The sequence below is a fragment of the Sinocyclocheilus rhinocerous genome, unplaced genomic scaffold, assembly GCF_001515625.1.
Source record: "Sinocyclocheilus rhinocerous isolate Xijiao unplaced genomic scaffold, SAMN03320098_v1.1 scaffold432, whole genome shotgun sequence".
In the NCBI taxonomy this organism is placed as follows: domain Eukaryota; kingdom Metazoa; phylum Chordata; class Actinopteri; order Cypriniformes; family Cyprinidae; genus Sinocyclocheilus; species Sinocyclocheilus rhinocerous.
The window spans coordinates 525,425-543,655 of record NW_015627225.1 but is presented as its reverse complement, the minus strand read 5'-3'; the positions used below and the strand labels follow the sequence as shown (position 1 = coordinate 543,655).

The following is an 18,231-nucleotide window of genomic DNA, read 5'->3' as shown; positions in this document are numbered from 1 at the left end:
CATAGAAAGAAAAATATAGATTTTAACGTATTGTTACATAAAATAAAATAAAAATCTATTTGGTGGTTTCTCACTGTTTAAAACAGCGACTAGAAATGAAACAAATTTAACTTTTTTGTTAATTGGAATTTCAGTTTTACATAGCTAGAATAACACATAGAAAAATATAGATTTTAACGTATTGTTACATAAAATAAAATAAAAATCTATTTGGTGGTTTCTCACTGTTTAAAACAGCGACTAGAAATGAAACAAATTTAACTTTTTTGTTAATTGGAATTTCAGTTTGTTTTACATAGCTATCCAAGCGGTAACTAGCTAACTAACTAGCTATCTATCGAAATAAATAATTAACAGTACAACTGTGAAAACATAACTGAACAATGGACAGTTCTGTGATATTATTTGTCCTCCGCATCACTAGAGGGTGACACACCATTTCGAGGTGAAGAAGAAGACAGTCAAGAGTCAACGGTTACAAGCAAGATGGCGGCGAGTAAACGCGTTCTTAATGTTGGTAAGAAAAACATCAAAATTATAAATCAAAATAATAATCACTTCGCAATCACAGCGCTATAATTTCATCCCACAATCACATGCATGTTAGTGATGCGGTTCCGGTTATCATCTGTAGCCGGGAAAGCAGCAGAAGATGAAATGTGAGCTTGAATTGAACGTTTAGTGCGTTGAATATGAAATATTATAACAAGTCAAATATACGGTCTTGTCTTGCGGAGGAGGTGGACGAGAAAGTGTTGCACGCTGCGTTCATTCCCTTCGGTGACATCTCAGATATTCAGATCCCGTTAGATTATGAGACAGGTGACAAACACAAATATTCACAAAATACACTCTTATACTTACAACTCAAACACACACGTTATACACATAACGCATGTTATGTCTGACTCTTTCTGTCCACAGAGAAGCACAGGGGCTTTGCATTCCTCGAGTTTGAACTGGCAGAGGTGAATACCTACTAAATTCCTCCTTAAATAGCATATATCATCGACTCAAATTAAAACGAGAATGCGTTGCTCCTCATTATGTTAGCTCACTATAGTTTGCACAAACCACCATTGCATGACTGGTATGTTTGCAGCTATTATAAAATATAAATGTTGTTAAATTTCTCTCTGCTTTTTTCTCCAGGATGCAGCAGCTACCATTGATAACATGGTGAGTTATTGAACCACTGACTTCTGGGGTCTCATAAAAACCAACACAGTCAGAATGTGCACTGCAAGAGTCCAGATTAATGTCTGTTTGGTTTTGTGTTCTGCAGAACGAGTCGGAGCTGTTTGGCAGAACCATCAGGGTGAACATCGCCAAACCCATGAGAATTAAAGTGGGCTCCTCTCGGCCAGGTGAGGGGTTTTTGGTTTCAATAGGGTGCATGATAAATCTCCTGATTGTTTTTCTGTTACTCGCACTGATAATGCTGTGTTAACCCATTACTTGCATGTCTATGAAATATAAATGTGTTTTTCATTGCTGCTCTGCTCATAGTGTGGTCGGAAGACGACTGGCTGAAGAAGTTCTCAGGGAAGACTGTTGAGGAGAGCGAGGAGGCTGAGTCAGCCGCAGAATCAACCAGTACAAATACACAAGAGGTGGGAAAGTTGTAATATAATAGTAATAATAATATCGTAATTAGGGCTGCAAAACGATGAATCGTGATTAATCGCATTTAAAATAAAAGTTTATATTTACAAACTATATGTGTGAACTGTGTATATTTATTATGTATATATAAATACACACACATATATATATATATATATGTGTGTATGTGTGTGTGTATAAATATATATTTATACTTGTATATAATTTATATTATATATATGAATATAAATATTTTATATTTAAGCCATCATATTCTTCCTTAATATATACATGTATGTGTGTGTATTTATATATATATATATATATATCAAAATAAAGGTTTGTATTTACATAATATATGCGTGTGTACTGTGTATATTTATTATGTTTATATAAATACACACACACATGTATATATTGTATAATTAATTATATACAAGTATAAAAGTAAATACATACAAATATTTTTTAAATATATACATGTGTGTGTGTTTATTATACATAATAAATATATACAGTACACGCATATAGTATGTAAACAAACTTTTATTTTGAATGCGATTGATCGCGATTAATCGTTTTGCAGCCCTAATTGTAATAGTATAGTTGTAATACAATAGCTGTTCATAGATAAGCTGTTCTGTTTTAGATTTTGCATTTTGAGCTTTCACATTAATACTTTCTGATTTGTATTTTGTGTTCTTGAGCAGGGAGAACCTCCAGAGAAAAAAGGCAGAACTAACCCACAGGTCTACATGGACATCAAGATCGGCAACAAACCTGCAGGCCAGCTGCGCTTCCTCCTGCGAGCGGACGTTGTGCCCATGACTGCAGGTCAGAATCACGAAACCAACTTTAGGGGCTCCTCCTTTTTTCTTTTTCAATAATCTGTTTCGCTCGAGTGTACGTCACAATACGGAAGAAAAGATCTGTTGCTACTTTTTCATTGCGACATGCCTCAGGACATCACAGCTGTTTTATTTGTTGGTTTTCCTGTAGAGAATTTCCGTTGTCTGTGCACGCATGAGAAAGGCTTTGGATTCAAGGGCAGCAGCTTCCATCGAATCATTCCTCAGTTTATGTGCCAAGGTGGAGATTTTACCAACCACAATGGCACTGGGGGGAAATCCATATATGGACACAAGTTTGATGATGAGAACTTTGTCCTAAAACACACACAACCAGGTGAGATGAGTCTTCAGTTTGACAGAAGCGTGTGTGTTTTTTGGAAGATTGTTTCATTGTTTATCCGCAACAGCCTTTGAGAACTGAATATTTAGTAAGTATTTTTGTTGAAGTCAAATCTAAATGAAGTCTGGTCTCTTATGTTTTTTGGCTGTGTGCTCATAGGTCTGCTGTCGCTGGCAAACTCTGGTCCCAATACTAACGGCTCGCAGTTCTTCATCACTGTTGATAAGACGGACTGGCTGGATGGCAAACATGTGGTGTTCGGAGAGCTCATAGAGGGCATGGATGTACTCCGGGCCATGGAGGTGAGTTGCCGACTGAGGGAGATTACGACTGTTTTACACTATTATTCAGAAGGTTGTTTTGAAAAGTCTTATGCTCACTAAGGCTGCATTTATTTGATATTAATATTGTGAAATATCTTTTACAATTTAACTGTTGTCTATTTTAATATATTTAAAATTTAACATTTTATTCCTATGATGACAAAGCTGAATTTTCAAGCAGCCATTACTCCAGTCTTTAGTGTCACATTGTCTTTCAGAAATCTTGACAGTATGCTTATTTGCTGTTCAGGAAACATTTATTTTGATAAAAGTTTAAAACAGTTATGGATATTTTTAACGATTCTTTTATAAATAGAAAGTTAAAAAGAAAAGTATTTAAAATGAAAATCTTTTGATGCATTATAAGAATCTTTGCTGTTATTTTTGATGCATTTTTTCTGAATAAAATTATTCTGGTTGCTTTTTTGTCCTGTTTTCTAATGTCTTTGTGTCTATACTGTTTCCTCAGGCTCAGGGATCAAAAGATGGCAAAACCAAATAGAAAGTCATCATTTTCAACTGTGGAGAGTTTGTGTGAATTCAACATACTCTGTGTGTGTTTGTGTGTGTGTGAGAGAGAGAGAGAGAGAGAGAGTGTTTTTTTTTTTTTTTGTAGTACTTTGTAAATATCCAAATAAAACTTTTATACATTTTTTCTGTTAATTAGTGGCCTGTATACAAGTTGTCATTTCAAGTGAACAATAATACTATAACAATTACTCATTTTCGAGTCTTCTAGATGTATATATTTGTTGGATTTAAGTGTGAACCTCTGCAATTGGGCAAAAGTTTAGGAAGTTTCATTTAAGTGTATAATGTGTTACTGACTCCATCCTCTAGATGGCATCAGTGCTGCAGGGAAACCTCTGAAGCTATGTCACAACCTACAGAACAGATATTCTGCCAAAAGAGCACTGCTCATTGAATGAAATCAGATCTCTCTACAAAGAACATTTAATTCCAATTATTGATAGCATGATGGTTCAGTCCCGATTAGGAGTTACTTTTTTTCCCCTCCCCAGTCTGCATGGTACCCTTGAGTCAGACACTTAACCTCAGGTCACTTAATGCTCTCCACAAAGATTAATTAGACATGTTCTGCTTCCTCAGATTGTAGCGCTGCAAAACTGCTGGTTAAACAAACTGTAAAACAGCTAAAACAATGAACCAGGAAACCATAATATCTTTTATTGTAAACACAGAAACATTAGTTTGTGAGATGTTAAACTGACATAGAGCCACTGAAAAAGTGAAGCCATTTGTTTTAAAAGCATAATAAGTTTATACACATCAGCAACCCAGCAAGCAATGCCCCGATCGCACACCCCCATACGACCAGTGACAGACACTTTCATCTGAATGTTTGAAGAGTTTTCCAATTATCAGACTATTTTAAAAATCTTTAAAAAAAACAGACAAAAGTAGTTACCATTTAAATACAAAGGGAACCACTGCAAATTTGGAAGGGATTTATGATTAATTCATCAGTCAATTAATTTTTGAATGCTGTTTACTAGAATTGTGTTCATTAAAAGTGATGAAAGCACATGGGGTTAATTCAAAAAGATAAGAAAACATTCACATTCAAGTTCATAATCATACCAACATTCATATTTAAATTCTCTTAAGTTTATTTCAACAGAATTACAATAAAGAAACATTTAGAAAATCCACATCAAACTATTAATCATCTCACATCCTCTATCAATTCAGAAATGTCTAGGGGAATACTGAAGCGTGAACAATTATATCTCAGTAAAATATTCCCGGACACTAAATATCACAGGGTGTCTACACAGAATGCAACATCCAAGTTATAAATTACATATAATGCCTCATTAATGCCATGGACACCATATGAATGTTTTGTGTTGTGTGACCTTGTCTGTCTTTTTTTTTTTTTTTTGATGGGTTCAGCTTAAATTCATAAGAGGACAACACCAAGACAATATTTTCTCTCTATCTGTTGAAGATCACAGATGTCTGAGAATCTGAAGTGTTTATTATGGATAAATGTTATTGTATTGTACTGTAATTATAGTCTTCATTAACAAGAGATGTAACAGTATGATCTTAAATCCTAAAACACTGATGAATGATACATTTTGCAAACAAACAATGCATTGCTCATGTCTGCCTGCAAAATATCAACTTTTATCTTTGGCAATGATTCAGAAACAAGGAACAGAAACTTTTTTTTGCCTTCTGGACTTTCCCCAATGAAAGTGCTAAAATCTCTCCCAAAAGGGTCTCAGAGCTAATGAGCCGCTGAGTGTGCTGTCATAGAAATGCACTGGTTTGAACTTTACACCTGTGTGATCCAGTAATATCTGAGTAGCAGCAGTTGCAGAGGTCAAGTGCTTTGTGCTCTTAATGTTTCCCTAATGTTGCTCTAATATTAGCAAAGGTTATGGCTTCTCCTTCAGCTGCTTCAGAACATTTATTGAGCCCTGCTGTATCAAAGTTCTAGAATTGAGAGCTATTTTTTTGCTATTTCTATGTGGTTGAAAATATTTGATCATTTTTACTTAAATCTATTTGCATAGAATCTGTTGCTAGGAAACAGGGTCACATTATTACATTATGTGCTTCAATTGTTTATTTGTGCTCTTAATTGCCATTTTAAGGCTAATTCACACTACATCGACAGAGACGTTTGTTGAGTTAGTGGGATCAATGTGTTTACCCCTTTTTGCAGTCTGTTCGAGTTGGTCAGAGTTTGTGTTTAGAAACTAAAGTTTAATTGTGTTAGTCGGGTCATGGAATTGCTGTTGGTCAGGGTTGTCGGTGCAGTACAAACCAGCCTTTATACAAATTAATTTGTAGTTTTTTTTGCAAATTCCAGCAGCAAAGTTGAGCCTAAATTACTATCCGATACAAAGTGCACAAAACAAATGAAGAGACTGCACAAATGAGCTATAAATGTACGACTTTCTTCATCTCCTAAAGTTGAATAGTGGAGCTGTGATTTTAAGGCGCCAAACATACATTTGTTTTACATGTTTTTCTTACCATGCAAAGAAACACATTCCACTTTCAAGCACTGCGTGCTGGCTTCTTGAACTTCTCTGGAGATAATGTTTAATCTATAAATATTGACCAGGCATTCTCTTTCACCAGGTCTGGAGCGACTCTGAAGGGTCATCAAAGAGATGAAATATCCTACTCATGCGATTCTTCCACCTCTCTCAGGCAAGCTGAGAACGAAGGGGAATAAGATCCCTTTGGCCTCCACAGGTGCTTTCAGAGACTCGTCTTTGAATCGACCTCCATCCTCTTCTACAATGAACTGAAGAGTCTGAGATTTATTCACACAGTAGATGCAATTATCGATGACAGCGCATCGAAACGGCAATGTGCTGCCCTGCTGCTGGGAGGCGCAGTCATGCCACATCTTCACAATGGTGTTGTATTTAAAGACGCTGATGCCCTGTTCACGGTTTACATCAAATCGATAGATGAAGCTCTTGAGAGCCACCATGTCTGTGGACTTTTTCCTGCTGTTGTTGTATGGACACTCTTGCCATTCATCTCTTTTGGGGTCGTATTTGAGCAACCTATAGAACAGAGACCCTCCCGAGACGTACAGCTCACCGTTACACGTAGTGGCTTCGTGAGCTACCGCAAATGCTCCTTTGGGTAGAGGAGCCACTGGCGTCCAGCGGTCCATTCGAGGGTCGTACTTCTCCACCGTGAAAAGACATTCACCGCCAATGGCGTACAGGTTCCCATCCATGGAGACGAGTTTGAGTTGCGATCGTGCTTGGTTCATGGGTCGGACTTTGCTCCAGCGGTCTGTGATGGGATTGTAGCAGAACACTTTGTCCGAGACTTTGCTTTTCTCCCCAGTTCCCCTGATCCCGCCGGCCACAAACAAGTAGTTGTACATGGTACAGATACCGCAGCCTCTGGTGTTGATGTCTTCTGGCATGGCGGTCAGCGTGTGCCAGTCCTTACTGCTTTTATTGTAGTAGTAGATCATGTGATTGTCCTCAAAAGACGTGATGGAGAGAGGACTCTGGGGACGGCTGCTGTTTCTGCTGGGCGGTCTACTTCCTACACGCTCAAATACGTCATTGATTTCCGCCACTATCAGACACTGGCGGTTCTCCATTCGTTTGCGCAGTATGAGGTCTCTCTCTGAGCCCGTGAGGCGCCCGTAGACCGCCGGATCTCTCAGAACCTGAAGAAAGTTGTCACTCATGAATCGATAGGCGGTTTCTTTCAGTTCATTTAAGCGCTGCTTTTTAGCGATCGTTAGGATTTCATAGCAGTTCTCTGGCGTGATCTGTGTGGATATGGTGTCGATAGCAGCTTGTACCGCACAGGGCATCTGCAGGATCTTTGCTCCTGTGATGACATCCATAATATTGTCTTTGCTTACGTTCATCTGGGAGGAGTAAACGTAATCTACAAGCACCGATAAGGTCTTGTAGCTCATTCCTTTTACCTTCAGGATGTCTCGAGAGAGCCTAGCCTTAAAATAATCACTTTTCTCAGCTAATACTGATTTGTGTGCTTGTATTTTCTGTCCGCCCACCTCTATGACTAAATTCGGCTCTTCCTTTGCAGACAGAGCTTCTCTTACTGCAGATCCAGTTGGCTTTAGCCCTTGGCTCGATTCCAGCCTAGTCTGTCCAAACGATGTTCTGTAGCGGGTCTGATCTGCTCCTTCAGAGGAACTTATAAAGCATCCTAGGGTTTTTTCAAGTGACCTTGTTTCTTGAGAGCTTGAATAGGAATTATTTTTGTCCTTTGATGTGGAGGAGACATTTTTAAGGTCAAACTGACTCCGAACCACCTCACCATCTTTTAGGACATTGGATAATTCGTCAATTTCCTTCTTGTTCTCTGCTCTGAAGCACAGAGAGGGTGCCAAACTGGAAGCTACCTTTGTTCCATTTGTTTCTTCTCTAATGTTTCCTTGACTTGAGGCTTCACTCATATTTCTCAAACTAAGGTCCACATTTTGTGCTCTAGACGAGTCCAGAGGCTGTATGTGCTCTTGAAATCCACTGTCACTAGAGACAGCATCTTGTGCGTATTCTGCACCTGTTACAGCGCTGTTGTTTCCCAAACTCCTGTTGTCAGTTAAACCTCCTGATTCTGACGTATCCCATGTACCCGGTAGACCCTGCAGTATTTCCATGTTCGGGATGCCTGTTTTCCCCAAAGCCGGGACATTGTTATTGTTCCCTTCACCTGGGATAGGCGATTCTGGAGAGTCAGGGTTTGCCGCGTGAAATATAACGTCTGCTTGTACTGTGAACATGTTTCTGTCTTGCAGAGTGTTGTTCATCTTTCTGTAGTTGTGGTAAACCTTATGTCACTCATTTAGTACTTTCAGAGCAACTCAGAAATTTTGCCTTTCCTAGCAGTAGACCTAAATGAATCCCAGTGAGCCTCAGGAATTATTGGGGTACTGATCTTTCAGAGACAACATTGGTGTGTCCTAGCTGGACAGGTTTGCTGTTTGTTCCATCAGTGTACATTTCATCCAGGTAAACAACAAAAATAAACATATATCAAGAGAAGATCCTTTGTCCTCAGTGTTCACAGCACTGGGATCAAACCTTCCGAGAAAAGAAGACAAAGTTATTCATCCATAGAATTACACTCATATTACATATTACAAATTTCTTGTAGGCCTAATCCAAATTATTTGAAAGTTAATGTTAAAAATATAATTAAAACACACCTTCTAACGTGAACTAATAGCAAGTGGTGCTCTTATGGGCAAAAAGCTTTCATTTATTCCTTTCAACAATGCAAACAATCTGTCTGCTGCAGTGACAGTAATATAGATCATGAACATCACATAATGAGTTGCAGTATCCCTCACTGATCTAAACACTGAAATGCTCCATTTAAGTCACTCTAATGCGCACGCGCATTGCTTGCCAACCTACTGACAGAGCATTATGCATTAAATCTTAAAGAGATCGCGAAACAGCACCTTTAGTTAATGTTCTGTCATTATAGTTGTTAAATTACCAATTTAAATAGATCACAAAAAAAAATGTACAGCGGACGGCAGACAGAGATTTATATATTAATAACGCTGAGGAAAAGATGAGGCATTTTCAGACAGATAAAGTAACATTAGTCTTTGAAATAATAATACTGAATATATTCTAAATTATTCAATAGACCCGGTAACGTTACTTACACGTTAAACGGCGGAATTTCTCTGCGCAATTCCTCACACAAAGCACTCTTATGTAAGTCAGTGACTGTAGATCTAAATACACCGCGCTGCAGGGAATCCACACATTATTAGTCTACGAGGGCTGAGTTTTCCCAAATTCAGACCACTTAACCATTCACAGCAACGTACTGTCCATCACATATTGTAATAAAACGGCAGTTCAATGAGAACTTTTCTTCCTCCTCATCCTCGACCAACTGTATGCGCCTGAAAGCCTCGACAGGAGAATCGGCGTCCACAAAATGTCATTATCTCAATGAAAAGAATAAAACGAAATATATTCCATAAAGCGACCCTGTGGCTCCGGATCTCATCGACACCGCCTCTCTGCCCTCGGAGTGATTTTCAGTATTTTTTATTTTATTGTAGGCTGAGGTAGATATTGATCCAAACCACACCCCCGTTTGTGTTCACCCTCTTCACATTAGAGCTGCTGATCAAATCCGCGGTTAAGCGCGCGGCGCGACGCGACGTTCCTGCACGCTGGACGCGAGGCGCCGCGCGCTGCCAAATAAAGGATGTTGCGCAACGGACAACGGGAACTCCCAAGAGCAGAGCATTTAAACGTTTATTGAATAAAAATACTAAATGTTGTGCTGAAGCATTTTATTATTCTTCAATAAAACGAGGTAGTGATTTTCTAAAGCACAGCAAACTGGATCAATCCGTGAAGAACACTGAATATATTTGATATTGTTGACAAAATACAACATGAAACGAAAAATACGTCTATATATACACATGTCCACTCTATAAAAAGCTCACAAATGTCAGAAAAATGTTATATCAGGTTTTACTCAAAGGAGAAAAAAGCAAAGCTTGAAAAATTGCCAAGAACAGCATGACTTCATCTGGCCTTCTCAAATGTGGTGAAGTTTTATGTGCACATTAAGGAAGCCCATTACTCTCCATCTTGATATTATGGGCTACACCGGTCTTCAAGAGAGTTACTAGGGTAACCACTCCATTTCAGAGAGCAACAAATCAGAGTTGAAACAGTCTGTCAGCCTGACAGCACATGGTCAGACTGAGATGTCACTATTAGCCCTCTAAATACACACATCAGCTGTTCTCAGTCTGAGGGGACTCACAAAGATCCCTGAGCCCACAAAGACTGAAAGCATTGCATATATTAGTGTGGCATCCTGTGAGGGAGGGAGGGAAGGCCTCCTGCAGAACAACTAGATCTCACCATAGTGCTAGTGCTTTTATAGCACTGAGGACTTTATTTGTAACTCAAACGTCACAAGTTTTGTCCACTCTAAATTATGACAGGCAGATATCAGATCAAAACCAAAGATTCGTACAAATACTGAGATATCAGCTATTTTTCTTTATCTTAAAAACTCTAATTACAATAATTATAAGAACTATTTACTTGGCATTTTGCAAATGGATTATTTTAGGGGTGCAATAGTGCTTGATTCTCTTTGTCTTGTGTAAAAAAATCGGTTCAAATATTATCTGCATTTATATAAATATTAATATTCTCACTCAGTGTGTAGATCCAAGTGTGAATATCAAAACATCCAATAATAATCAACCATCATAATAAAGGGATCATAAATATGACCTTTTTAATTTCCCTTTTAGGCAGACACCTTGCAAAACGAATATTTCAAGACAAATTCCTCTCAAACACATCGCACTGGAAACACAAAGAAAAAAAAACTACACATTTTCATTTTCCATGCCCATGTCAATTTTACCGTAAATCAGTGTTGCTGTTGGTAAAGTGCATTTTACAGAAATCCATTCAACCTCTGTTCAGTCTCAAATGTGATTTTCTTCTTGGGACATTCCCTTATGTATGAGCTGGCAGTTATAGTCCATCAAAAGGAAAAAGAAACTAAAAAGGGACTGAAAATAAAAAGGGCAAGTTGAAAACAAAACAAACAAATTCACACATGGTTATCTATCACACTTGCACAGATATACAAAGAACGCTGGTTAAAACAATGGTATATATTTGTTAATATACAAGTCAGAAATACATATCACAATGTGTCATTATAAAGCTTTTTCCATACCTTTAAATATTGATAAGCATTAACTTTAAATTAGAATTATGGAGGAATGCTATTTTTCTTGAACTTGTAACATAGGACACCAACTTCACTTTAGGACCCAAACAGAATCTCTGGCCCGCCAGAGAATCCCATACAAGTCATTCAGTAACAGGTTGTAGCTGATCACAGAGGCCAATCTAAAGGTCATAAACCTCAGATGGGCCCGGATTCAACCAATGTTTTAGGACTTCTTTTTAAAAAGAACAACCATTCCTTGAAGCAAACATTTTGAGATTTCCTTTCATGAAATGTTCTTTAAAGAAAAACAACTGAAATTAAATGACGAGCTGAACAGATGCAGGTACTGAAAGCATGTTTAAAATGTGACAAATGATCGAAAAATTTCTGCTGTTTGCTAGATGTTCTGTTACTTTTTTTTTTTTTTGTGAAATGTAATTATGTAGCAGTTAAAAATGTTATATTACCACAATTAGACCTGAATATTATCACACTGCAGTGGTACTGACATTTTCACAAATGCACTTTTTAATTCGGGTGAAAGTGGTAAAACACATTTCTCTGATGCATGACCGAGTACTTGGTAGTTCAGCTCATTCCTGGAACACATTCTTTTTTTTCCCCCTTCATTCAATAATCATTTTCCCCCCGTCAGCCCATGACTGAATGCAAGGTCAGTCTAAGTAACTGCTCTCTCTGACATGCAATGGCCTATAATGAAGACATACAGTAAAAGCATCATTAGATGAGAAAGAAACAAAAGAGCGATGGATACTGGTGTTTGTGCAGCTGCATCCAAACTAAAACCTGATCCTCACCGTTCTCTGAATACCTCCATCTTTTTCTCTCACAGGATGGGCAGTGGTATTTGCCACACCATAATAGTGGACACCATCTCCTCGTGCTTAGACTGTTTTGTTTTTCTGTTGATTCTGCGGTGTCCCAGTCCTCCAGACACCACCAACAATGAGCTCACATTTACTTTCTCAGTCTGCTTGGCCTTCTGGAAGTGCGCCGGCTCGTTCAGCAGGTCGTATATCGCCCCGTCCTCTGAGCCGTGCTCTAAAGAGCCCTGAGACAGAGCCAGAGACCCACATGAGGAGGACAGGGAGTCCTGGAGAACTGGAGCATGTGAGGGAGAGCTGGTACTGCTGCACCCCACCCCAGAGCAGCTCTCGTCCAGTTGGGTTCCCTCCACCTCGGGGGCCCCAGGCTGGCACTGGCTGGGTGTGTTGGAGGTGAGAGTTGCCATGGTTGCTTGGGAGACATTACACACTGCTGTTGCCATCGTGAGGAACTTGACTGGGCCATGGTGAGCATGAAAAGAGACCATTCCTCGACCTGGGGCAAGACAATGAGGGAGATGAATGACATTAAAAAGTTTGCTCAAGCATAAAATAAAAAGAGATAAAACACACACACACACACACACACAAATGTCAGAACATAATAATGAAATATATAAGGGTAGTAAAATATAACTCATCAAAACAAAATATAATTTTAGTATAATTACTAAAAAACCTTTCTGAAATGTAAATATTAAACATAAAATCAGACGTCATTAAGTGTTATTTTAGTATTATTTATATATACACTTTTATATACTTATTGGTCCCACTTTATATATTAAGTGGCCTTAACTACTATGTACTTACATCAAAAATAAGTACAATGTACTTATTGTGTTCATATTGTATTGCAAAACACTTTTGCTGCTATTGACGTGGAATACGGGTTAGGTTAGGTTAAGTTGTAAGGAATGGGTCAACCGTGTAATTACAAATGTAATTATAGAACTTAATTACAGATGTAATTACATGCAGGTATTTTTTAAAAATATAAGTACATTGTAAAAACATGTATGTACACAATAAGTGCATTGTTCCAAATGATTAATTGAAATGTAAGTGTATAGTAGTTAAGGCCACTTAACAAAGTGAGACCTATATATAATGTATATAAAAATAAATATATAAATATATAATAAAATTATATATTATCTCATTTTTTTCATTTTTAACATCAATTTCAAGTTTTTTTTTTATTTAAAAAAAGTTACAAATTTAAATGTTAAAAAGTAAAAAAATTTCATCTAATATTTATATTTTATTTCATCAGCTTTTATTCAGCTTTACTTTGTAGTTTTATTTAACAATAATAGTCACTGACTGTTTAGGCAGATGCCTTGTTCATTGTAGGGTGTGGTTTGTTCCTAAACTTCTTCTGAGTTGCAGTATTTGAAAGTGCTACAGACTTAAAATTACCCACAGGGCACTGGGCAGCAAACAAACCTCTGCCCTTAGCACAATTCCACAGTAAGCATTAAAAACTTGTTAAGAACCCACCTGTGACTTTTGGGATGCCCTGCAGTCTGGGCACGGACAGGGCCACAGTGACCCCAAGATTGGTCCCCACCAACAGCAGTCCGTGACACACTAACAGACTGCTCACAGAGACTCTCTGCTGTCCTGAAAGGGAACAATTAATTTGATTTAATTACTTGCACTGCAAACTAAATCAGAAAAACACATACTATAAAACACTTGTGGCAAGCACTCATGACTAGAGGTACTTGGTGAAACATTCGCCCAGTGGAATAATAACATCATCCACACATGCTAGGCTGTGTGGGTAGGAACTCGACAGCATGTGTGGGTAGGTTACTATGGGGATGATGCTGAACAGCAGTTGGTTTCCAAAGAAACCTGACACGATGCGCACTTACAAATGCGAGGGAGGACTCATTAGAAAGAAAAGAATGCCAAATGTTCAGATATTTGGTTAAACAAACAACTCTAAATTTGTACATCATGTACTGTACATTAAGTGGAATCATTTTAATGAAATAAATATTCAAAATGAGCTACTGAAGTCCACAGTTCTATGAATGATATTAAATCTATTTTAAAATTACTGTCATGTTGGTGATTAAATAAAATCATAAGCAATTGTCATTGTCATTTTTCACCCATTATTGGTAAGGAACATGCTATAAATTGACACTGTGAAGAATATATAAACAAACACCATAAAAAAAAAAACTAAAAGCACATTTAGAAATGGCAAGGAATGTTGTATTTAATAATAATAATAATAAAACAGTTCTTTTTACTCAAAGTATATTACTGCATCAACTAAAAAAAAAAATAATAATAATACAGAATATAAACTTTACGACCTGTTGTAAGAACTATGAAGTTAAGAAAAACAATGGGAGGGTTAAAGATTTTATGCACTAGACTTTTACCTAAATGCAATAGCAATGTGTTTATAGTTTATTAGTGTGACTAAAAAGAAGTATGTCATCGGGCCAGAGCTGTTCTTTTGTCACTTATCACACATGAGCAAACAGAAATGCTGGTAAAAAGGAACTACACTGACTGAAAAAACACCCTGCAAACACCTATTTGGTCAGGACCAGACTGCAAGTTTGAAGTATCAGAGAACAATATCCTGTTCAGCTGTTCCTTAGTGCTCACTGACTCGTTAGGAAAGGGTTTGCTCATATTTCTGAACATCACAGATCATTTCATTAGTCATGGAAACTCTAATCGGGAACTATTGCTAAACAAATGAGGACCGAGTTTGCAAAAACATCTGCACAGTTTTGAAGTGTTTTACTACAAGTCCTGTAGACTAAATTAGTAGACCAAATCTGTCACAAAGAAACTAAATTAAGTTTTAAATGGCCACTTTATCAACAACTGTTCAGTCCTTCTAATGGACAATGGAGAACGACCCATTTAGCTTTATACACTTTTTAAATATGTTTTATCTGTTACTCTGCATAAGTTATTGTGAAATTGTCTACAAAATGAGAGGGTCCTTTATGTTTATAAAAAGAGTCTGTGGTGCGTTCTCGTCATCTGACTTAGCTGTGGGCTCTGTGTGTGTGTGTGTGTGTGTGTGTGTGTGTGTCTCCAGTCTGACTTTCAGAAGTGGGACAGAAAGACATGGCAGATTGAGTTGGCATCAAGTTTATCTGAAATAAAATAAGTTTAGGTTTTTGAATATTTTACTTTATCTTAGTTAACATTTATTGTATTTTTATGGTTTTAGTTTCAGTTAACTAATAATAACCCTGATCAACATCCATGTAATATATACTACTATAACTAATAATAATAATGAATATCATGTGTACAATTTATTTTGTATAAGACTATCTGTACAAGCCGTCTTTAGTGTTTTAACCATGCTAAGCTGTTCAGTTAATCGCCTGCTAGTTGAGTGATATTGTAGCTGATGTCTTTGTACCACCATCAAAAGACTGACACACTTTATTATAAATCATGCCAAGAACAATCAAAACTGATTTGTCAATGAGCAACTCAGAAAAGCATGTGCTGATTTGATGGTGGGGGAAATCTTATGAGCAACATGAAAAATGACTCTCTGTAATGCATTTCATTATATTTAAACAAACCAAACCACAACCAGTATCAACATGCCAGAATTTAATCAGCTCTAATGCTGATCTAACAAACTGGAGGAAAATTAAACATTGTGCAATTTTTCAGACACTAAGGGGGGAAAAAAATCTATCCAAGCATTAACCACTAATGGGGCTAAAAGAGTTCCTGAAGTAACATCCTTTCAATTAAAAAAATTAAACATATTGTCCATACATAATTGATGCGATAATGAAGATCTATCTGAACCCCAAGAGTCAGTGCAGCTGTTTTTGTGGTGGCTGCTCTGTTTGTGCCATTACTTACTCACATGAGTGAGTATTTGGGTCACAGGAGACAAAGCCATCAGAGAAAAATACCACTGCCTCCACTATCACACACTGATATCAGTCTTTATAATTTCCACGAAGGCCATAATATGCATTTCAAGACTTTCACTCAACTCTTGATAGAGGATGACTCTTCTGCAACTCACAAAAAAGGTGGTTGTTCTCATTATGATGACAAATGGATTCAAAAAGCCTTGGTACATTTGTAATATATCAGACAAACACCAGCACATATGGAATGCAAACAATGTTTTAGCAGCTGGAAAATCCATTAACGGGAGAAGGGATCATGACCATGTCTGCCAGTCAGTTCAGCAAATGTTACATAAGACACTGTTGTACAGACAACGTGATGTGTGGTTTCTGTAAGGTAAGTTCAGGACAGACTCCATCTCTCCAAGGTCAGGACACAACACAAAGGAATTACGCTACCAATCCCTCATCCTAAAATCTGCTCTTGCGTTACTGAACACAAATCAAAAGGGTTTCAGGTTCTCGCTGTCTGAGGTGACTGCTAGCCATGCAAAATGTTTGTATTCAGTTGTACTGAAGTTAAACTCAGAAGCTACAGAAATATGATACAGATGAATTTCCCTCCTATGGTAGTACACACCAATTGTTTTGTGTCATTACCTTCTTTAACAGCAATTTTTTTTTCAGTTTAAGGGTTGAAACTGAATGGATTTCCATACAGTGTCAGTTTCACTCAGCAATAAACGTTTGTCCTTCAAGGTTATTCAAACTTCACATAATTCCATTGATGAGCCACTGAACTACCAACAGAAAGAGCATAAAATACCATAAAATCCCAAGAAACACCTGAGAGACAAGTAAAGACAACACAGCACGGGAGGCGACCAGCACTGCCTTTCATGAACGAAATCCTGCCCTGACAAATAAGCCCCAGAGCTTAAGGAATAGCCGGGCATGATCCGACATACTCAGCACAACCAAGCTGAAGGATTCTGCTGGCCAGCCAGAGGCAAAATGCTGCTGGAATTTAAAAGGCAATAACCTGCATTTTAGATGAAATTACTTCTGTTCAATCAAATCTTGCATTCAATGATGCCATATGAGATTACAAAGCAATTCTGATGGTAATGAATGCATCTTTTGCTGTATAACTTAAAATCTTTAAAAAAAGTAACCAACTAAAGCTTAATGGAGACCCTTCCAATAAACATATTTCTGCAGGGAATTATACAGTAATCTGGCAGGTCCACACCCTTTTAAAACTGTACAATTGAGCCTTTCAAAGCCAGGCGAGTAGGTACCAACAGCCCATATTATTGTTAGACACCAAATCTTTCTGGTAACAACAGTAGATAAGGAGATATGCCAACAGATTACTCAGATCTGACTAATCAGATCGAAGGAAACTTTAGCAGGACTCATCTTGTCCAGAGTGTTGTGTTATATGTAGAATCAGGAAGTGTGAATGCACATCAATGATGACAAATGCTCAAAAATTGACTATTTTATTGAATTATTAATCAGTCATATGAAAATGAGCAACTTCTAATACTAAAATATTAGGGGTCCTAATAATCAAAGTGTAAAATGCAAGATTTTTCTTTCAAGCAGCAGTGAAACAGCATGAGGGAACTACAGCTGCAGTCAGAGACACACCCTTATACTCTCACACAGGAAGTCCTTCTTGTGGCCGATGTCTCCATGCAGACAGTTTCCTTTGTGGCAAACTGCTGCATGGGTTCATGGTGAGGGATTGCTGAACTCTACTCAACCTCACCACATTTTCCTTCAAACAACTGATTCCAGAAAAACCCCTCCCCATCCAAACAAAACACTGCGATAGAGCTGATAGATCAGTTTCCTCTTCTAATGAAGGTCAGGGGAATATTATTAGCATGGACTGTTAGAAACAAATCCTTGATGTATCTAATAATAGATTTAAAAACATTGTTCTGCAGCTGCACAGAAGCACAGCACATAAACGAGGTCTTTTGCAATGTTCCCAACTTCATACTGAACATACAAAGTGAGGTGGGGAAATATACTGCCAATGTATAAAAATAAGGGCATTTCAGATTAGGGCTGCTTGATTTGGATTCTCTTGGAATCTAATTGTGATTTTTCTCAAAAAAAATATTGCAATTGTGATTTAAAATGCAA

General features: G+C 37.6%; 3 protein-coding genes across 6 annotated transcripts in view; 1 reads left to right on the top strand and 2 right to left on the bottom strand.

Moving 5' to 3' along the window:
• The first annotated feature begins 468 nt into the window (after positions 1 to 468).
• On the top strand, positions 469 to 3,710 carry LOC107721862 (peptidyl-prolyl cis-trans isomerase E-like). Its single transcript, XM_016530039.1, has 9 exons — positions 469 to 822; positions 925 to 968; positions 1,153 to 1,179; positions 1,286 to 1,367; positions 1,510 to 1,613; positions 2,316 to 2,439; positions 2,605 to 2,790; positions 2,956 to 3,098; positions 3,589 to 3,710. The coding sequence occupies exons 1-9, from the start codon at positions 693 to 695 to the stop codon at positions 3,619 to 3,621; spliced, it is 873 nt and encodes a 290-aa protein (XP_016385525.1). The 5' UTR covers positions 469 to 692; the 3' UTR covers positions 3,622 to 3,710.
• A 582-nt stretch (positions 3,711 to 4,292) lies between these two features.
• LOC107721206 (kelch repeat and BTB domain-containing protein 11-like) lies at positions 4,293 to 9,815 on the bottom strand. The gene is made up of 2 exons (XM_016529104.1): positions 9,289 to 9,815; positions 4,293 to 8,692 (listed from the first exon to the last, which is right to left on the bottom strand). Exon 2 carries the CDS (start codon positions 8,416 to 8,418, stop codon positions 6,286 to 6,288), a length of 2,133 nt encoding a protein of 710 aa, XP_016384590.1. The 5' UTR covers positions 8,419 to 8,692; positions 9,289 to 9,815; the 3' UTR covers positions 4,293 to 6,285.
• A 1,314-nt stretch (positions 9,816 to 11,129) lies between these two features.
• The window catches only part of LOC107721185 (rho guanine nucleotide exchange factor 10-like), a 43,355-nt gene continuing 36,253 nt past the window's right edge, over positions 11,130 to 18,231 (bottom strand). For 3 of the 4 annotated variants that reach the window (XM_016529070.1, XM_016529087.1, XM_016529096.1), the window contains 2 exons: positions 13,703 to 13,825; positions 11,130 to 12,695 (listed from right to left, as the gene is read on the bottom strand). In XM_016529070.1, coding sequence (XP_016384556.1) covers positions 12,202 to 12,695; positions 13,703 to 13,825 — 617 coding nt within the window. In that variant the 3' untranslated portion in view covers positions 11,130 to 12,201. The remainder of the gene's footprint in view (positions 12,696 to 13,702; positions 13,826 to 18,231) is intronic. The other variant, XM_016529078.1, reaches the window with a different exon arrangement.